We start from the raw sequence: 21,260 nt of genomic DNA on the forward strand, positions 1-21,260 counted from the left end.
GATTGAACCCATGTCCCCTGCATTGGCAGGCGGGTTCTTAACCACTGTGCCACCAGGGAAGTCCCTCGTAAGTCTTTCTGTGGGCAAATGTTTTCATATCTCTGCATATATATGTAGCAGTAGAAGTGATGGCTTATATATGTATAAGCATATGTGTCTGTGTATGTATATGTATAAGTATATAAGTATATGATTAATACTATTAGAAACCACCAGACCTTTTTCCAAAATGTTGTACCTTTTACATTTCCTACCAACAATGTGTGAGAGCTCTAGTTCCTCCATATCCTTGCCAGCAGTTGATGTTTTCATTCTTTGAGTCATAGTGAGTATAAGGTGGTATCTCACTGTAGATTTAATTTCCATTTCCATGATGACTCAAAATGTTGGGCACTTTCTGTGTACTAATTGGACATTCATATCGTGACATACATACCTGTTCAATTTGGGGGATCCCATTTTTAAGTGAGTTATTTGTCTTTTTATTATTGATTTATAGGCATTCTTTGTACATTCTCTATATTCTCCATATATAGACTTTGCTAGATATTTTTTGCAAGTATTTTCTGCCAGTATGGCTTGTCTATTCTTAAGGTGTACCTTGATGAATAGAAGTTATTATTTAGAATGAAGTCTAGTGTACCAATTTTTCCTTTTTTGGTTATTGCTTTTTGAGAAAACTTTGCCTTCTCCCAAGTCATGAAGATATTCTCATATGTTTTCTTCTAGAAGCATTATAGTTTTAGATTTTATGGTGGATCTTTGATCTTTCTCAATTTAATATTTGTATATGGTGTTCAAGTTCAGTTTTTGCCATATGGATATCCAGTTGTTCCAGCTCTATTTGTTTAAAAGATATTTCTTTTCCCATAGGATTGCTTTAGTGTTTTTATTGAAAATTAAATGGCCATGTAATTGTAGGTCTGTTTGACCTTTATTTTGTTTCATTTATCTCTTTTACTATCCTTATGCCTGTCTTAATTACTCTAACTTTATAGTAAATCTTGAAGTCAGGAAATATAAGGTTCCCAACTTTGTTCTTTTGTTTCAAGATTGCTTTAACTATCCTTGGTTTTTTGCATTTCCAGATAAATTTTATAATAACTTTCTCAATTTCTAAAAATGTCTGTTGGTATTCTGATTGGGATTGCATTGCATCTGCGGACAAATTTGGGAACAACTAACATCTTAACAATATTGAGTCTTCCAATAAATGAACATGTTGTTTCTCTCCAAATTTTTTTTTTAATTTATTTATTTAATTTATTTTTGGCTGTATTGGGTCTTCATTCCTGTGCGTGGGCTTTCTCTAGTTTTGGCAAGTGGGGGCTACTCTTTGTTGCAGTGTGCGGGCTTCTCACTGCGGTGGCTTCTCTTGTTGCAGAGCACAGCCTCTAGGCACGGGCTTCAGTAGTTGTGGCACGCAGGCTCAGTAGTTGTGGCTTGCAGGCTCTAGAGCTCAGGCTCAGTAGTTGTGGTGTATGGGCTTAGTTGCTCCATGGCATGTGGGATCTTCCTGGACCAGGGCTTGAACCTGTGTCCCCTGCATTGGCAGGGGGATTCTTAATTACTGTGCCACCAGGGAAGCCCTCTCTCCAGATTTTTAAGTCTTCCTTATCTCAGCAATGTTTGATAGTTTACAGTGTAGAGTTCTTCTTCTTTTCTTAAATTCATTCCTAAGTATCTTATGTTTTGATATGACTATAGATAAATTTGTTTTATTTTCCAATTGTTTGTCGGCTAGTATGTAGAAATGCAAGCAGCATAGGCATGCAGTATATAAAAATACAAACATGAACTAGGTCAACAAAAATAAACATAAGACCTATAGATTGTAAGAAGAAGGAAGAGGAGAAAGGATACAAAGGGGAGGAAGAGTTGGAAACATATCTCTATTTAATGAGGATATGGTTGTTTATGTGGAAAATCCTAAGGAGTCTAAAAAAGTACTGTTTGAGGGGCTTCCCTGGTGGCGCAGCGGTTGAGAGTCCGCCTGCCGATGCAGGGGACACGGGTTCGTGCCCCGGTCCGGGAAGATCCCACATGCCGCGGAGCGGCTGGGCCCGTGAGCCATGGACACTGAGCCTGCACGTCCGGAGCCTGTGCTCCGCAACGGGAGAGGCCACAACAGTGAGAGGGCCGCGTACCACAAAAAAAACAAAAACAAAAACTACTCTTTGAATTAATAAGTGAGTTTATAGTAAGGTCACAGGAAACAAGGCCAGTATAAAAATATCAGCAATAAATTGTTAGAATATGTTGCTTACTTAGCAGTAAATCGCCCAAACTGCTTAGCATCTAATTTTTTCTTAGGTGTATTAGATTAAATCTTCCTCTTGGAAGATCAAGTAATCCAGTGAGGTAGAAAGCGATTATTTAATGTAGTCTTTGAATAATATTAAGGCCTAGAGCAAATTCACTAGCTCATAGTCCCTAGAACTTAGATATGAAACTATTTTAGGTAGACAGGGTGCCAGAAATCACCAAACTGGGCGCTTGTGCTACAGCAAAGGTGACTTGACAATTTCTGCCTATTGGTCATCTGAGATGAGATAGTTGGAAAACTGAGATAGCCTTTGTTTTTGATGATAATAAATACTTCTTTAATGTTTTAATAAAAGATATTTTTGACTGTGATCCTATCTCTGTGTGGATATGGGTTGCAGTCATAATTGCTAGCAGGGTCAGGACTTTTCTCAGAGAGCAAGATTGGATCTGATCAATTTCTTGAACACATACTTGATTTTAGCCCCAGTGGACAGTAGAATAAAACATGGGAGAAATTGTCTTTGTTTGAAAACAGAATTGACAGTGGAAGTTGTCAAATGTCCTTTTCTATCATAGAATAAGCCCCCGTAAAATTTTTAAATTTGAGCAAGTCTGCAAGGGTAAGCTTGTCAAAATATAGCAAAACTAACCTCCAGATACCTAGAAGAGTTAACTTGTCCAAAGGCATTCTTTAAAATTATTCATCTGGATGGCACTATACTCTCCAAAACGATTTCAGTTTTGACATAATTAAAGGTTAGAAATTCTTTTAAGCAATAATTGGCCAAAATTTCTTGAAGCTATTTCTGGATGGAGGGTCACGTCATCAGTATGCAAAAGGACCTCTTTCTACAATGTCAGCAGGCAGACATCTAGTTCACCTAAAAGCTGTTCAAACTAAGGAGGGGAGGACTATCGCTGGCTCTTTGTATTTTTCTCTCAAAACAGATTTTTGCCCTGACAGAGTGGGCCATTTTTGCTTATTATAATCTTAAAATAGTATTTCCTTATAGGGTTTTTGAGTAATGTTAAAAAGCCTTGAGATAATATTTATGTTGTATAGTTTGGCACATAAGCAAATACTGTCTGTGGTGTCAAAAGCAGATGACAGGGCTTCCCTGGTGGCACAGTGGTTAAGAGGCTGCCTGCCGATGCAGGGGACACGGGTTCGTGTCCTGGTCCGGGAAGATCCCACATGCCGCGGAGCGGCTAGGCCCATGAGCCGTGGCCACTGAGCCTGCGCGTCCAGAGCCTGTGCTCTGCAACAGGAGAGGCCACAACAGTGAGAGGCCCGTGTACCGCAAAAAAAAAAAAAAAGCAGATGACATATCAAAAGAATCAATCAAAAGATTTACCAACAGAAACTGACTGACTTTAATAGATGCTAATTAAGGTGATGGTCAGTGGAAAGGTAGTTATAACTTTTCCTTTACTCTTTTAAATGTTAGCCTTGAAAAATTATGTCAATAATTAATTGGCAAAAAATTTTAGGAGCTATCTAAATGAGCTTTCTCTACACTTTTTAATAGGATGTGTTACACATTACACCCTAACCCTTGGTATATACTGAGGGAATGATATATATGAGGTCTTAAATAAGTTAATGTTAGCAGCACTTTTAAGAGCTTTGGGACATTCTTTAAGTGGAGCACTTTTAAATTTAAAACATTTAATCATATCATTCATAAACAAGAGAGATAGAGAAAAGGAAGGGACACAGTATTTTTATTGAGCACATACTATATTGTAGTTACTTTGCTATATACTTTTCATAGGTAACTTTAAGGTTATTACTCCTAGTTAGTGAGTGATCTAAGGTTTACAGAATATCAAATATCTACTAAAGTCACAGTGTAGCATAAATAGTGAACTATGCCTCTGAAAGGCCTGTTCTCACTGTAGCCTTTCTTAGAGCAACAGTACTCCAGAATCTGCCTTTATGACAGGTCCTGTTCAAACAGCACAGTCTTTTGAGAGAATGAGTTGCTTTAAATTTCCAAGTTCAATGAGTCCTATCCATTAATTATCAGACTGTCTTGATGGCTCTGTGGGGATTTCTTTGTTTCCTGGCATTTTTATCCAACTAGAAACCAGAGAACCCAGTGCTTTCACTTGCTTCACAAAGAAGCAAGCAAAACTTGTTTCTTTATGACAGAAATCTATTGGTATACTCATGGCAAAATGGTTTCTGTTGTAAGATAGTTGGGGTGGAGAAATGATCACTATATATACTGCAAAACAATATACATGGGGTTCATGAGTTCTTATTTTATGTTGGCTTCCTCAGCCACCTATTTCAATTATTTATGCAAATGCAAAGTTTAAATTAGAAATGATTTATTTATCCTAAATTATTCAGAACCTCAAAAGGGAAGGACTAGACAAAAATAATGATGATGATAGCAACAGCATAATTGCAGAATTTTGTGCAATACTTTGTGCTAAACATTGTCCTAAGCACTCTACAATGGTTATCTTATTTTTTTCTTATAGGAGCTCTATGATGTGGTTTACTAATATTACTTCCATTTGATGTGTGAGGAAAGTTAGGCTCTTAGGAGGGATCCAAGAAGTAAAGTAATTTTTCCCTGGTCATACAACTAATGAGTTGTAAGAGTTCCAGGTTCTCCCCTAATGATGGCAAAATGATCATAACTCTAACTTCATATCCTCTCAGTCTTCCAGAAAGGAGCAAGCCATTTTTATTGGATGCTGTGTAAAACCTAAGATTTTCAATCAGAACAATTATTATAGCCAGGAGAAAACAATTGACAAAGTCCCGAGTCATGTTTCCACTCCTAAAGGCAGGACAAGTGAGCTGAGGAGTACAGGAGAGAGGTGGAACCTGAAATGAAAATTGTAAGTTATCATTGGAAGAAAGGGGCATGAATACCAGGAAGGGAAACGACAAATGTCTACTGCATTTTAAAGAATAAGTAACTGCTCTAAGCCTCAGTTACTATATCACTACCTGGAGCTTAAACTCTTTCTTTTGATTTCACCATCCATGCTGTTAAACACAGAAAAGCAGTGTAGTGTAGTGGTTAAGGACATGGACTCTAAGACCAACCTGCTGGCTTTGAATCAACTCATTTCCATGAGTGTCTCTGCTTCAATTTTTTTACCTTCTAGGATAGTGGGGAGAATTAATGAAGTAATAGATGTGAATTACTTATAACAGCACTTGATATAGTACAAGTTATCTGTTTCCTATTAGTAGCAGTAGTGGTAATAGTGTTATTATAGCTACTATAGTGTACTAAATGATTATTGGATATTATTATCAATAAGCATTGCCTGTGCAACAGTTATAGCCTTTCTATGATGACCAATTATGATTAATCTACTCAAGCATCATTCCATACTTCTTCAAGTACATATATGTTTCAGATACTGGGCTAGGTGCTAGTGTGTCTGAAGATGAAAATATAAAATCCCAGCCTTTAAAGAAATTGCTAGCTAGTGAGTAGACAGAGCTGTAACAAACAATTATAAAATTGCATTTTTCGGGGGGGGGGATGTACTCACAAGAAGTATATGCAAGTTATCTTGGTAGACAGAGTACCTCACAACCAGGAGAATCCAGAAAAGTTTTTCTAAGAAAATAATGCTTGTGTTGAATCTTAAAGGATGGATAAGTATCATCTAAGTGGACCAACTAGAAGGGCAGAGAAAATAGCAAGTGCAAAAAGACATTGGTATGCAAGCATATGACTAAAGTAGAGGCAGAGGGTCTGTGGGAAGAGAAGTGGAGGAAATGAACTTGGAGAGCTAAGTACTAAAAACAACCATCAGAAAGCAGTGAAAGTGCTCTCCCTATTTTCATTTCTATAACAGTTTTGGAGGGTAGGAGAGGGCACTCTTGTTTAAGATGATGAGTCTTAATATGTGCTATTTTGGACAGTGACTTAAGATGAAAAAGTGGTGGTCATATGAAGAATGAGAGATTTCCTATTTATGAGCTCCTCCCACATTACCTAGAAGAAAGATTCTGATTTTTCTCTGCTCTAGTCATCTCAATAAATGAAAGTGTTAGCTCTCTGCTACAAGCAGTCTGGTCATTGCATTTGACCTGTGCATGCTGTTAGTATCTAATTGTACTTCCTCTGTTCATATGTTAGTTTATTCACTAGCTAGACATTTTGTCAGCTGTCAAGTGTTGTTTGTTTTGGTGGTAGGCCATAAAACATCATTTGTTTTTTACACCATTTACCTCAGTTTCAAAGGTAGATAAGTACTTCAAAATCATCATGATAATGATGGAACATCCCCATTTCTACCACATACGTATTAGACTAACCCCAGATCGTAATTTTCATGTTTTGTTAGTCTTCCTTATTAGTTTTTCCCCACAAATTTTTATTTGTTCTCCCATAATGACAGTTTTAAGAATGTGATACTCCTCAAAAATCTGGGACTCCGTATCGTTCTTTATTTTCTTGTGAAATTTTATGTTAAATGTGTCTACAGCTTTTCTGGTAAAATACTATACTGTGTTTAGCTGTTAAAAGTCTGAAAGAGGAAATGTCCTTCAGCATATGAATAGATAAACATTATGGCATATCCATTCAGTGAAATACAAAGAAATGAACCGGTAATACAGGCAACAACATGGATAAATCTTAAGAACGTCATGCTGGAAAAAAAAAAGCTAGACATAAAATAGTGCTGTATCATTCCATTTATTTGAAACTCTTGAAAAGACATATTTAATCTGTAGTGATAGAAAGCAGTTCAGTGTTTGCTTGGAGCCAGGGGTAGGATATGGGATTGGCTGGGAAAGGGAATAAGAGAACTTTTTTGAGGTGATGGAAAGGTTGTTTCTTGATTGAGGCAGTACAGTTTTCAAAACTCTTCTGATGGTATATTTAAAATAAATATATTTCATTGTACATAATTTGTATCTAAATAAAGATCATTTAAAGAAAGAATTACTCTGTTATAATCATGTCATTATGAAGATAAACTAGTTACCTTGATGTCATGTGTATCTTTATAGCCAACTATACTTGTTTCTATGGCTGCTGCTACAAATTGCCACAAATTGAGCAGCTTAAAACAACAGAAATTTATTATCTCACAGCTCTGAAGATCAGAAGTCAGAAGTCAAGGTGTTGGTAGGGCCTACTCCCTTTGGAGGTTCCTGGGAAGAATCCTTCCTTGACTCTTCTAGCTTTTGGTGTCAGTATTCCTTTGCTTCCTTTTGGCTTGTGGCCGCATTGCTCCAATATCTGCCTCCATCTTTACATCTCCTTCTCCTCTGTATGTCTCTCTCTTATAAGGGCACTTGACATTGGATTTGTTCCCAACTGGATAGTCCATGATGATCTCCTCATATGCAAAGACCCTTTTCCCAAATAAGGTAACATTCACAGTTTCCAGTGATTAGGATGTTGACATATTCTGGGGGAGGGGGCACCATTTAGGCTACATCAACTAACATTATTCATTAACATAATACTTTTCTGTGACTTGGTAAAAAGTAACTGTCCTCCAATTTTTAAACAGTATTCTGGGGTCATTATGGGATTCTATGGGTAAAAGCTTTTTTCACTCTCTCTTCTAAAAGCATGCTGAAATGAGTCTGATCTTTCTTGCATCATAGTGTTAAGACCTGTGACTCTAGTTGAAGGTTAGGAAAAATAGACAAAACGGATTCATTCAGGTGATCTGACTTAGGAAAAAGGAGCTATGTAGGTAAACAAAGCTCCCTAGAGTTCTACATTAGGTTTGAGAACAAAGCCCTGGCTATTAAATTGTTACCTTGACTTGTTCTACCTTCTCTGTGGATCATAGGAACCTTAGTTTTGGATTCTTTGATCAAAATATGATTACTGTATCACCTCAACTTCTGATAAATAGAATAGGAAATTTTCATCAGTCATATTTCTTATAATTTTCTTGACACAGACTAACACAGCATTGAACTGAACATTTCAGTTTGATAAATTTTGTTTGCAGCAGATGTTATATTAAGCAAGTGCATAAAATTCAGGCCCTCTCGTGTTCACTGTTATGATGAATTGCCTAAAAAATGTGAACTGTTCCACTTAAAGAATGTAAATTGGCCTCAAGTAAAAATTCTGAGCAGTAATAGTAATATGTTCATTCTTTGTTCACACAGTAATATGTAAATAAATTTAAGTTTAATTAAAAAAAAAACTTAGGAATGAACTAGGGTACAGATTCAACCAAATATGAACCATCATAGTTCTGTCTTAGAGAAAAGTTATAGCTTTATGTCATCCCAAATGCTGCCAGGGCTTGGCAAGTGGAACTTATTACCCAGTGCATTTGCACTGCCAGTGTCAGTAACTCTGGTGGGAAAAAAAAAAAAAAATGGTTTTCGAGTTTTCTGTGCCAGGATAGTAAAGCTGCTTGGGAGAAGAAAAACATTGATGAGGCAGAAATATACCCAGCTCACCCTGGGATCCTCCAATTCTGCTTATCAAGTGGTGATTTTATTCTCACAGAGAAATTAGAAAATCATTCTTCAGATTTTGTTGTGTCATGGAAATAATTGAAGAGCCCAGTTTACAATCTTTGTTAATTTATGGAAATATATATACAGATGTGTTGTAACAAAATGGTATTATATTGTTTATTATAAAGACCCTAGTTTTTTTTGAGGGGGACTTGGACTTTTTGTTTCGTTTTGCTTTTAAGATGATCAGCGTTCTATGTAGGGCCAATAATAGCTCATTGATCTCTGTTTAGCCCCTGTTTGGTGTTCCATTTCCCACTTTATAAAACTGCAAACTGAGGCAGGATAAAGTTGGAACACTTTCCAAGCATAGCAAATCAGTGACAGAGTTTCTGGCTTTATGTCTGAACCTCAAACCACTAGACTATGCTTTCCATATGTATTTTGATCTTATCAAATTAATTTTCTTCTGAGAAAGGAAAGGTATCTAGTATTCAGGTTGGAAAGTTAATTTCCCAATTTATTGTATCCCATTGAGAATTAGTCACATTCCAGACTTAGAGCTTTCAACTGGTTTTTTTGGAGTGAGAATTGAATTATAAAATATGCCCAGCCTCACAACTTATGGACAGATGGACTGTTTGGTGTTTTTTTTAGACATATTACAAAATAATCTTTCGGTAAGCAGTTAATCAATGCAACTTCCTTTTCAAAACATCTGAATCTGAAGCAAATTAATTTTTTAAAATAAATTTATTTATTTTTGGCTGCATTGGGTCTTTGTTGCTGTGCACGGGCTTTCTCTAGTCGCAGTGAGCAGGGGCTACTCTTCGCTGGGGTGCTTGGGCTTCTCATTGGGGTGGCTTCTCTCGTTGCGGAGCATGGGCTCTAGGCATACAGGCTTCATAAGTTGTGGCACATGGCCTCAGTAGTTGTGGCTTGCGGGCTCTAGAGCGCAGGCCCAGTGGTTGTGGCACATGGGCTTAATTGCTCCGTGGCATGTGGGATCTTCCTGGACTAGGGCTCAAACCCGTGTCCCCTGCATTGGCAGCTGGATTCTTAACCACTGTGCCACCAGGGAAGTCCCTGAAGCAAATTAATGTTTAAATTTAGTGTGGGTGGGTATCGTTTTAGGCTCAAACATGTATGCTGGTAGCGAAATGAGTTATTTCCTTTTGCAATTCCAAAATCTTTCTTGTTTTCTTTTTCCTTTAGGAGAAAATTGCTCTGTTAAGTATTGTGATATTTTTTAAAAAGTGTCAAAATTTAGTAAGTGATAAGAGGCAAATTAAGAGCATCAAAGACATTAACTCATCACTGAAAATACCCCTCTCCAAATTCTGAAAGTATAAACCAGTGAATCATTAAAAGTTCTACACTAGTTTATTTCTTTTGCCTTGAAATTATAGGACAGTTTAGGTTAAAGATAACACAGGGTTATACAGTTGTTTTATTATCTGAACATTAATCACTAGTATTTTATTTTTCCTTTCCATTTCTTAAATCACACAGTAGCTAACTATATTTCATCTGTGTTTCCTCGTTTCTTAACATTTTACCTCAGGCTAATACCAAGTAAAGAAAGTTTTAGACCAAAAGGAAAATTTCTGTGAGAATGATCAGGTTTTATAAGGTGAACGAACATCTTGAACTCATAGAATCCAGAAATGTGTTTCCTCCTTTGGTTTGCTGACTGTATGGGTATTTTGGCTTATGGAATGGCCCTTAAATATCATGGGATTATGAGGAAATAGCATGTGTGGCTTTAGTTACCACCTATCTATGAATGACTTCCAAAGCTGTCTCCGCAATCCTGACCTCTCATTCTCTTTCTTGGTCTCTATTTCTTGCAATCTGAATAACATCTCTTCTTGGAAACTTTGCAGATACTGAAAAGAACTGATGGTTTGAGGCTGATAGGAATTTCTCCTCATTTTAATTTATTTTTCAACATTTTTATTGGGGTATAATTAATATACAAGAAAACTGCAAGTATTTAATATATACATTTGGTGAGTTTGGACATAAGCAGGGTACCCATGAAACCATCACCACAATCAAGGTACATAATAGACATATCCATCACCTCCAAAAGTTTCCTTGAGTCCTATTTATTTGTGTGTGATCTCACTTAAGGTGAGATCTACCCTCTTAACAAATTTTTAAGAGTTCAATACAGTATTGTTAACTGTAGGCACAATGTTGTACAACAGGTCTCTAGAACTTAATGATCTTGCATAACTGAAACTTTACACCAATTGAACAGCTCCCATTTTCTTGTCTCCCTAGCTCCTGGTAACTGCTGTTCTTCTCTGCTTCCATAAGTTTGACTATTTTAGATACCTCATATAAGTGGAATCATGCAGTACTTGTCCTTCTGTGTCTGGCTTATTTCACTTAGCATAATGTCCTCCAGGTTCATCCATATTGTTGTCACAAATGGCAGGATTTTCTTTCTTTCTTTCTTTCTTTTTTTTTTTTTTTTTTGCGGTACGTGGGCCTCTCACTGCTGTGGCCTCTCCCGTTGCGGAGCACAGGCTCCGGACGCGCAGGCTCAGCAGCCATGGCTCACGGGCCCAGCCACTCCACGGCATGTGGAATCTTTCCAGACTGGGGCACAAACCCATGTCCCCTGCATCGGCAGGCGGACTCTCAACCACTGCGCCACCAGGGAAGCCCCTTTCTTTTTTTAAGACTGAATAATATTCTATTGTATGTATATACCACATTTTCTTTAACCATCTATTGATGGACATTTGGGTTGTATGAGAGAATCTTTATGGTATGTTTTAAATCTGACAGAATTAGTCCCCCTCATTGATTTTTTTCCCCAGTGTTTTCTTGTATATTTTTGTATATTTATTCTTACCATACACACACAAAAAGGGGCACAAGGAAACTTTTGAAGGTGATGGATATGTCTGTTACCTTGATTGTGGTGATGGTTTCATGAGCGTATGCATATGTCCAAACCCATCAAATATGTTAAATATGTGCAGTTTTTTGTATATCAATTATACTTCAATAAACCTGTTTTTAAAAAATAATAAAAACTCTGAAATACATAAAAGTAGACTTGAACAAATAGAAACACATCCTTTTTTTTGGATAGAATAACTCAAATTCGTAAAGATGTTAAGCCTCCCTTAATATATGCAGATTTAATGTGAACTCAACTCAAATACGAAATACTAACAAGTATTTTTTTTCTGAGCTAGAAAAATTGTAGGAATCTATCTTAACAACTTAGTCTAATTCGCAGTTTTAGCCAGATATTAACAAGATTATCATATTACCCACCATACAGTGGCTCATTATTCTTTCAGTAAATAAAAGACTAGAAGGAGAGGTGTATTTTCAGCAAACTAGTACTTTCTTTTTTGGATAGCCATTGTGTGAACTTAAGCAATTTATGTTTTCTTGACTTACTGAAGAATTATACACTCTCTTATAAATGAAGTTAACACCATTGATCTAGTCTAATATAGTCTAGTCTAATACACTTTTTTTGAGCTGTTATTTCCTTAGCGGTGATGAACTTAATCTTGTTATCTCCACCCTCTTGCACCATCATGGGTGTTGTTATATACATTTATTGAACACCTATTATTTGATACCCATTTATTGAGCACCTACCTTATAGGCACTATGGTAGGCATAGGGATTCCAAGTTGAATAAGCTTCAAGGTATTCAAGCTACCACTGCCTCAAGGTACAGTGAGAGAGACAAACCTATACAGAAATTATTACCATAGAATTAATAAACCTTGTAACTGTGTACTGTCAGAAAATAGAGACGTACAATTCTATCAGGGGTAGAGCCATTTGATGAGAAGCCATTAAGGATCCTGGCAAAAAAAAAAAAATATATATGTATATGTGTATATATATATATATATATATATATATATATAAATGACAGAATAGATCTAGAATAAAGAAGGATGTCAAAAAAAAAAGGACTGGTTGAGATAACAGGGGTCTCAAGGTCTTTAATGAGTTTAGAGAGCAGGTCCTCAGAAATAGGGAACAGAGAAGTATAGGAGATTGTAGTTGAAAATCAAGATGTTTTGAGTAAGTAGCAGTTGAGCAATGTCTCATGACAAACTGTCTGTATTTCAGGATATTGGCTGGAGTTTGATGAAAATCTGTGGCTATGAACCTGGGAAGCTAACTAATCCTTATAGATATTAAACGCATGATCTTGGCCTCAGTATGTTTTAACCAACTAAGCTAAACAGCTGCAGATAATTTACAGATGATTGAATCAGAAGCACACAGTGTAAATTTCCTTTGAAATACATCTGGAAAGGGCTAAACAAAACATACTTGGTATTGTACTAAATTAATAGATTTGAAATTCATTAAGCCATATTTAATATCCAAATACAGCCAAGTTGAGTCATGCCTAGAAATTATCGACATTTGTTCTTGGTGGTGGTGATGGTAGTCATGTTTTTTTCTCTTTTAGTTATTAATCTTATTACTTTCCAAGATTTATGATTTTTGTAGGTCTGCTTTGTTCTCACCAATGTAATAAATAAATTTTCATGTTTTCTTTTACTCTCAAGACAGAGAAAAAAGATGATTATCATCACCTAACTTAATTATTGAATTATAATTGTATCAAAATTCTATTGAATTCAACTGTATTAAAATTGTCAGTTTATAAATCTGTGTTTTCTTTTTTTTTTCAAAATTCAAGAATTTTTTAATAACCCAAATGCTTTTCTCAAAAATAAAATATATGTTAACTCACTAGAGAAGAAACACAAATATGAACTCAGGAATGGATAAATTACGGAATCCAAAGTGACTATTAATACCAGATAATCACAGTGTTTTATACCAAAAAAAAGTGTCAAATGCAGTTACCCAAATGAATTAAATGCTACAAGTTGTTGCAAATGGGTATATATATTTTTAACATCTTTATTGGAGTATAATTGCTTTACAATGGTTTGTTAGTTTCTGCTTTACAACAAAATGAATCAGTTATATATATACATATATTCCCATATCTCTTCCCTCTACAACTATGCTGTAGGCTTTTTAATTGTGGAAATCAATTTTTCTTCCATGAAACCTAAAAATGCAGAGGCCTAAAACATAGTACCAAGCAGTTAAAAACAAAAAAGTATACAAAATTCCACAAATACTGATTTCTTTTTCCCGTTATAGAAAATAGCATTAGCTTTTTCTTCTCCTTTACACCTATATTTTACCTTTTGGGAAGTCTGAGATCTTCTGCCAGAGTTCAGTAGGTGTTCTGTAGGAGTTGTTCCACGTGTAGATGTATTTCTGATTTATCTGTGTGGAGGAAGGTGATCTCTGCGTCTTACTCTTCTGCCATCTTCCCCCTCTCCTATACCTATATTTTAAAATAAATTTAAAAATTAAATCCCAAGAGCACAAATGGGCAGAAAAGCAAATCTGATTTCCTGTCTGATTTAAACTGAAGAATACTGAGTTCATTAACTGTAATTCATATATAATCTCAAGTAATAGCTAAGAAAAGATGTGTCATGAGCTCAGCTTTATATGTTCATATTTTTAAAAATTTTTTCAATGTAAATTCTCATCAGCTCAATAATAGCATGAATGTACTTTTTGACATGCAAGTGTTTTCCAATTATATCTTAAAATCAGCTAACAGAAGCAGGTCGAGAAAGTAGAAGATGCAGTCTTCTGTTTTCAGCTGTTTCAGAACTGGTTTAATGAAAAAGTCACTTTAAAGATTTGGTTTTAATTTCACGAGAAAGACATCTGTATTGAAATAGTGTGCAGCTGAGGTCCTCTAGTGTCGCAGTTGAATATGGCATCAACTTTTAAGATTTTGTGAAGTGTGTGTGTGTGTGTGTGTGTGTGTGTGTGTGTGTGTGTGTGTGAGAGAGAGAGAGAGAGAGAAAGAGAGAGAGAAAGAGTGAGAGAGACAGAGACAGAAACAGAAACAGAGATACAGAGAGAAGAACAAGGACAAGAGAGATTACTACCTTAAAGTTGACTCAGCAAGTGACCTCAGAAAACTAGGTTCTTATGTTTTATTTGTTAATCAATCTTAATGAAAGGTTTTCTTTGTTTTTAAGAGGGGAGGGGTTTGCATTCTTTCATGTGCACATAGTTTTCAATGTAATTGTAGTTGTTTTAAAGTTTGGAATCTTTTCCTTTACATAGTTGGTTTATTTTTTTGCAGATGTTAATGAAAACTATTAATTCTTAATTGTTCTCATCTCATTTGCTTAATACTGGCTGTTGTGACACTTTAATATGGGAGAAACTATTTGATAAAGTAGAATAGTTTATAGATCAGTTTAATAAGAATTCTTTATAAATAGTAACTTTTGTTTTGTTTTGTTTTTTATATATACTTCATGGGGAATATCAACTTATTGCTTTATTTTAAAATATGGCTGACAATCAGGAAGTACCAGATATATGAGGGAAGAAATAGTTTGAGAGAGTCAAGGGAGGAAAAAAAAATTTTAAAAACTTACCCCAGAGGAAATGAAGATAACATACTTTTTTCCCCCCCCAAATTAAAAGAATTCTAATAACTATCCTCAGAGAGACTCAAAAGAATAATGTATCCATAGCCAAAGAACAGGATGTATTGAAACGGAACAACTGGAGACCAGAAGAGAGATCTTGGAAATTAAATAATAGGCCATGCTCATAGGAGTATAAGTCTAAGAATAAAGTATAAAAGAATCCTGAAAGCTTCCACAGAGGAATAGCATGGTATCTACATGCTATGAAAAATTTTCTCATGACTATATTCTAGCTAAATAAAAAGGAAACACAAAAAGAATCATATGAGGTATAAAAAATGATAGTAGCTGATGATAAAATTCATGAATACAGTTATAATTATAAAATTATAGTATCCATTAAATCCTGATGACTGAGATATTTTCTCTGGAGAGCTAGGGGTTAAGTGGCTTAGGTTTTTATTTCTTTCTCTGCTTAGTTCCATGGTAAATTTTTACTATACATAGTGCAGCAGTGTACCAAAACACTTCCCATCTGTCTCAGAGTAAAAGCCAAGGCCTAAATGGCCTCACATGATCTAGCCCTCTGACTCGCTACCTCTCTGCCCTCATCTCCTCCCAGTTTCACCTTTTGCTCATTCTACTGCATACACAGTAGCTTCATTGTGTTTTTTGGTGGTTTTTTTAAAATTTGTTTTTCTTTTTTGAACTGCTGTGTATTCTTCCAGTTAAGACTTGCTTACTGTGCCCTCTGCCTGAATTACACATTTCCCAGGGAGCTGCATGTCTTTTTCATTTCCTTTAGATTTCGGCACAAATGTCACCTCAGTGAAGCCTTCCTTGATCACACTGTATATATAAAATAGCAACCCACATTCTGTCTTCTCTTCTCTACTTTTTCTCCTTAGCACTTAATCGCTATATATCATGTTATATATTTACTTGTTTATCTGTTTAGTCTTCAAGAAAGGAGCAAAGGCATCTTTCATCTGTCTTATAAAATTTGATAATGTAAAATAATATAAACAATAAAAAAAAAGAGACTTCCTTGGTGGCACAGTAGTTAAGAATCCACCTGCCAATGCAGGGGACACAGGTTCCAGCCCTGGTCCAGGAAGATGCCACATGCCGCGGAGCAACTGAGCCCATGCACCACAACTACTGAGCCTGCGCTCTAGAGCCCATGAGCCACAACTACTGAGCCTGCATGCCATAACTACTGAAGCCCGTGCGCCTAGAGCCTGTGCTCTGCAACAAGAGAAGCCACTGCAATGAGAAGCCTGCACACTGCAACGAAGAGTAGCCCCCACTCACCACAACTAGAGAAAGCCCGCGCACAGCAACGAAGACCCAACACAGCCAAAAATAAGTAAATAAACTAATTAATTAAAAAAATCAGGAGTTAGAAAAGGAAAATGGAGAAGTATGTTAATTATATCGTCTTGCATAGTGAAGAGTTAATTATAATTACGTAAAAGTCTAACCACCAGAAGAGTTGAAAACACAAACTGCTAGAGATGGTTACTTCTGGAAAGTCAGACAAGGATGAGAAGAGAGAGAGATTTTAACTTTTCATCTCTTGTTCTTTCTTATGGTTTTAATTTAGAGGAGGGAGTCATAGTGAAATTATTCTTTTTTTAAATTGTATTTGGCCTTCTTTTTATGTCAAGTTTATTGCGATTAATTTACATACCTTACAATTTACCCTTTTTAGCGTGCAGTTAAATCAGTTTGGCCAACTCAGTCCTATAACCATCATCAAAATTAGAAATAGAACAATTCCATCATGTAAAATTTTCTCATACTCCTTTGTATCAACCCATTCCCTCCACCCAAGCCCATGACAATCAGTGATCTTTTAACTTAACATTTTTTATTTAATGTGGGTTCCTTGTAACCTGAATATAATCAAGTCTGAATTGGTGACTTTGGAGCAGTTACATATAATGTAATGGTTGATATATCTGAATTAAAATCTGTTAATTGGCTTCCCTGGTGGCGCAGTGGTTGAGAGTCCGCCTGCCGATGCAGGGGATGCGGGTTCATGCCCTGGTCCGGGAGGATCCCACATGGCGCGGAGTGGCTGGGCCCGTGAGCCATGGCTGCTGAGCCTGCACGTCCGGAGCCTGTGCTCCGCAGTAGGAGAGGTCACAACAGTGAGAGGCCCGCGTACCGCAAAAAAAAAAAGAAAAAAAAAATCTGTTAATTGTTTTCTAATTGTTCCATTTGTTCTTTGTTCTTTTTTCCTTATTTGCCCTGCTTTTAGGTTGACTTTTTTTATATATAATTTCATTGTATCTCTATTATTAGCTTGTTGTTTATACCTTTTAAAAAATTAATTTAGTTGTTACCCTCATATTTATTTAGTTTTTTAAAGTCTGATTTAAAGTGTAAAAAAAAAGGGGGGGAAGAAAAGAGATCTGTACTCAAATGTTAATATTAGTGGTTTGAGGATTGGGTTTGAATTATTCTCCCCTACTTTTCTGTATATTCTTCCTAACTTCCTATATGAATGATGTTTTATTTAAAAAAAAAAAAAGGAGAGAGAGAGAGGGAGAGGAAGAGAGAGAGCAAGACAAAGAAACTGGGCATCCCTGTGGAAGTTGGCTTAAGAGAGAATAGGATAAGAAAGAAATGTTTGATAAATTACTGGAGGTTGCTTTGTGGATTGATCTGGAAAGTAAGCTCAGGTCTATCTGCTATAAAATATATTATAGCTATTTTTCAGGGACATAGGTGTTTTGTCTTGAGCAAGATAGGTGGTTTTCATTGACTTAGTTCTGCCGTATATCTGCAAGTGTCCTGATAATTTGGCAAAGTCCAACCTGCTGAAGGTCAAGGTCATTTGTATACCACCAATATTAAACTACCTTCATGGAAGAATTATACTTCAATTAGAGTAGCCTTTAGAAAACTACGTTCTTTGTCAGATCAATTCTGTTGTAAGTGGAAAATCAAAAATATGTCGAAGTAAATAGTTTAGAAAATGTGTAGAGTCTATTTTCTCTGAATAGAGGAGGTACAATAAAAATATAGCTCTTTGGGGAATCCCCTGGTGGTTCCAGTGGTTAGGACTCTGCACTTTCACTGCTGAAAGTCTGGGTTCAATCCCTGGTCAGGGAACTAAAATCTCACAAGGCACATGGCCAAAAAAAATATATATATATATATATACACACACACACACACACATATATATACACACACATATATATATATATCTTTGAATTTTATCAGTGAACCTCATTTTATTTCTTAAAACAGGTTCTGTATCTGCTTTGTAATTGACCTGTTGATCTGTGACTCTTTTGTTTTCTTTGTAGATATTCAAAGGTTTTGTGCATAGCATTTGAGATACTTCAGGGCTTGCAGTATATGAACAAACATGGTATAGTACACCGGGCACTGTCTCCTCATAATATCCTTTTGGATCGAAAGGTAATCATCAAATAGTATATTAAATATTTGCTTTTTATTTCACATTGGAAGCTACTGAAATCAGGCCCACTTAGTGAATCAGAGGGACTGTAGAATTAGAATATGTCTTAAGCGTATTCATAATGAAAAGATTATATGAATGTAATATATTTGTGGTTGTTTAAAAATAAAGTATCTCTAAATTATATGAATCCGTGTGTCTTTCACATTCATTATTCTTTTTTCCCCAGACCCATTTTCTAACTTGTTTTGTTTTTCCTTCCATTCATTTTCTAAAAGATACATACACATTGTGTCTTCCCAATCCACTCCTTCTCTGAATTTGCTTTCATCTTAAGAAAGATTCTCTGACTATTTACATAGAATATTTTTCTCATAGCACAACTGAATTGTGTTTTCTCCACTTTATTCTTCTTTCCTACTTCCTCTTTTCACTTTATTCCTCATTTATTTTCTTTGTTTACCAGCTGTTCATTACCTAGCTTCTTTTTTTAATTGGAGTACTGATTCTCTACTTGGAAATCTTATGGGGGATTTCTAAGAAGCTAGTCAACCTCTAAGAGAATTATGGGTAGCAAGGTGGTATTTTTTCAGGAATAATCATAATTTCATTCTTTTTCATAAGCATATAAAATAGTTTTGAGGAAACATTTTCTGGGGAATTATCTTTTGTATTAGTAGGATTATTCTTTTTCTCTGCCTTTCTTCCAGACTTTCAGTATATATACCCTATGATATTAAAAATAAAGATAAATGGTGCTCATTAATTTCATACTTATGGTAGTAGAGTATCTAACTGTCTGAATTGTTTTAAAATATAAATGTTTTGTAATTCTGGAAAATAGAGTTCTTGAGAAAAAGAAAACAACTTTTAAATTGACTATGGTTTTATAAAGTCTTAAACATCTAAAGGGGGAAAACCTTAAGGGACTTCTAAATTTGTTTTGCCTTTTAAGAATCTTGCTTTTGTGATCATTATGCTTATTCTCAAACAGTATAAAAAATTGTTGGGAATCAAGCAGATTCACTAATATCTTGATTTGTGAACTGACCTTTCCAAGTTAAAAATGTCCATGTCAAATTTAAATTATAACATTGTGAGTGGACTTGCAACTCCCTGAAAAAATTTTCTTTTGTGAAAATTACCACAATATATTCTAATTGACGATTCAAGACAAGTAAGAACATTTTTGCTATTTAGAGAAGCCCAGAAAATAATAAGCAGCAAAAATTTTTAAATGTTGTCATTTTGATATATAAAATATGTATGTGTGTATATATATGTTTGTAATGAATATAAAGCAGACTTCAAACACTGACAAATAGTTTTTAATAAAATTATGGCAAATTAAAATATAATATTTTCTTAATGTATCTGACTATATGATAGTGTCCTTACTTATAAAATGTATAATCATAATTTTCCCTGTCAGTGATATTAAAATATTTTATAATGATTTTTTTTCTTCCTTTATTATTATAGGGACATGTTAAATTGGCTAAATTTGGACTTTATCACATGACAGCATATGGTGATGATGTTGATTTCCCAATTGGGTAAGAATTTTTTTTTTCTGAGTTCCGGCTTAAACTTTCTAATCTTTAATGAAGTGTGTATTTTGTTAATTTATTATTTTTGACATAAAACTACCTTTTTAAAATTAAAAATATCTTAATTTTCCAAATACTTCTAAGAGTAGACAATGAGTTTTTCCCAGCATACAAAAGGTCCCTGATGTTGATCTTTCATTGAATTGGTAGTGAGGCTAGCAGATTATTGACTTTCTTCACCTTATAATGCTTACTAAAATTAATTTTATTTCATTCAGAATTAGGTAAATTTAAGGCAAGAAGGCTGACAAGATTCTCACTTAATGATAATGTATGTTCCTCAAAAGACAGAAAAATCACTCTCATATTATCTTCTAATATTTCTAAGTTTAATTCCCTGTTCTTTAAGATGTAGTTGTACATTAAGCTTCAAGTCGAGTCACTGTAGCTGTCAGAGGTAATGGGGTGGATTCTCTAACTGAAAGTCTGTGTATAAGTTTGGAGAGGTTCTGATATGGAATTCCAGATTTATGTTAGCCTCCAAAAAAGGAATGAAAGTTTATTTCATCCTGGACTCAATTGAATGCTTTGATATAGATGTCTGTATTATATTTATTGTTTGGTTGCTTTTTAAACATGTTAATAATATAATTCTTTTATAAGTGTTTAATTTTAGATACATAGAAGTTACAAAATAGTACAAAAATTTCCTGTATAGCCTTAACTCAGACTCCCCAAATGTTAACATTTCACTACATTTTTTTCTCTTTCTTTTATCTTACACATATATATGTATTTGTGTATAATATATTTTTTCTGAATTATTTAAGAATTATTAGTGTATATAATGGCCATTTACCCCTCAATACTTCAGTTTGTATTTCCTAAAGTAAGGAATTTTCTTACATAACCACAAAACAATTATCAAAATCAGCAAATTAAAATGATATAATACAATTTTCTAGAGACCTTAAGCATATTTCTTAATTGCTGTGAGATTCTGTTTAATAGTATCGATTTGTGTTTTGCTCTTTGGGCTCCCTAAAGTCAGTTCTGTCACTCCATTATTGGGAATTATGGTTTGGAGTCAT

At 35.1% G+C, this 21,260-nt stretch overlaps 1 protein-coding gene across 4 annotated transcripts in view; it reads left to right on the top strand.

Moving 5' to 3' along the window:
* TBCK (TBC1 domain containing kinase) overlaps positions 1-21,260 on the top strand; it is a 231,272-nt gene that overhangs the window by 26,842 nt on the left and 183,170 nt on the right. For all 4 annotated transcript variants that reach the window (XM_067735397.1, XM_067735395.1, XM_067735394.1 and 1 more), the window contains exons 4-5: positions 18,504-18,618; positions 20,102-20,175. In XM_067735397.1, the coding sequence (XP_067591498.1) occupies positions 18,504-18,618; positions 20,102-20,175 (189 nt within the window). The remainder of the gene's footprint in view (positions 1-18,503; positions 18,619-20,101; positions 20,176-21,260) is intronic.

This window comes from Pseudorca crassidens, chromosome 4, assembly GCF_039906515.1.
Source record: "Pseudorca crassidens isolate mPseCra1 chromosome 4, mPseCra1.hap1, whole genome shotgun sequence".
In the NCBI taxonomy this organism is placed as follows: domain Eukaryota; kingdom Metazoa; phylum Chordata; class Mammalia; order Artiodactyla; family Delphinidae; genus Pseudorca; species Pseudorca crassidens.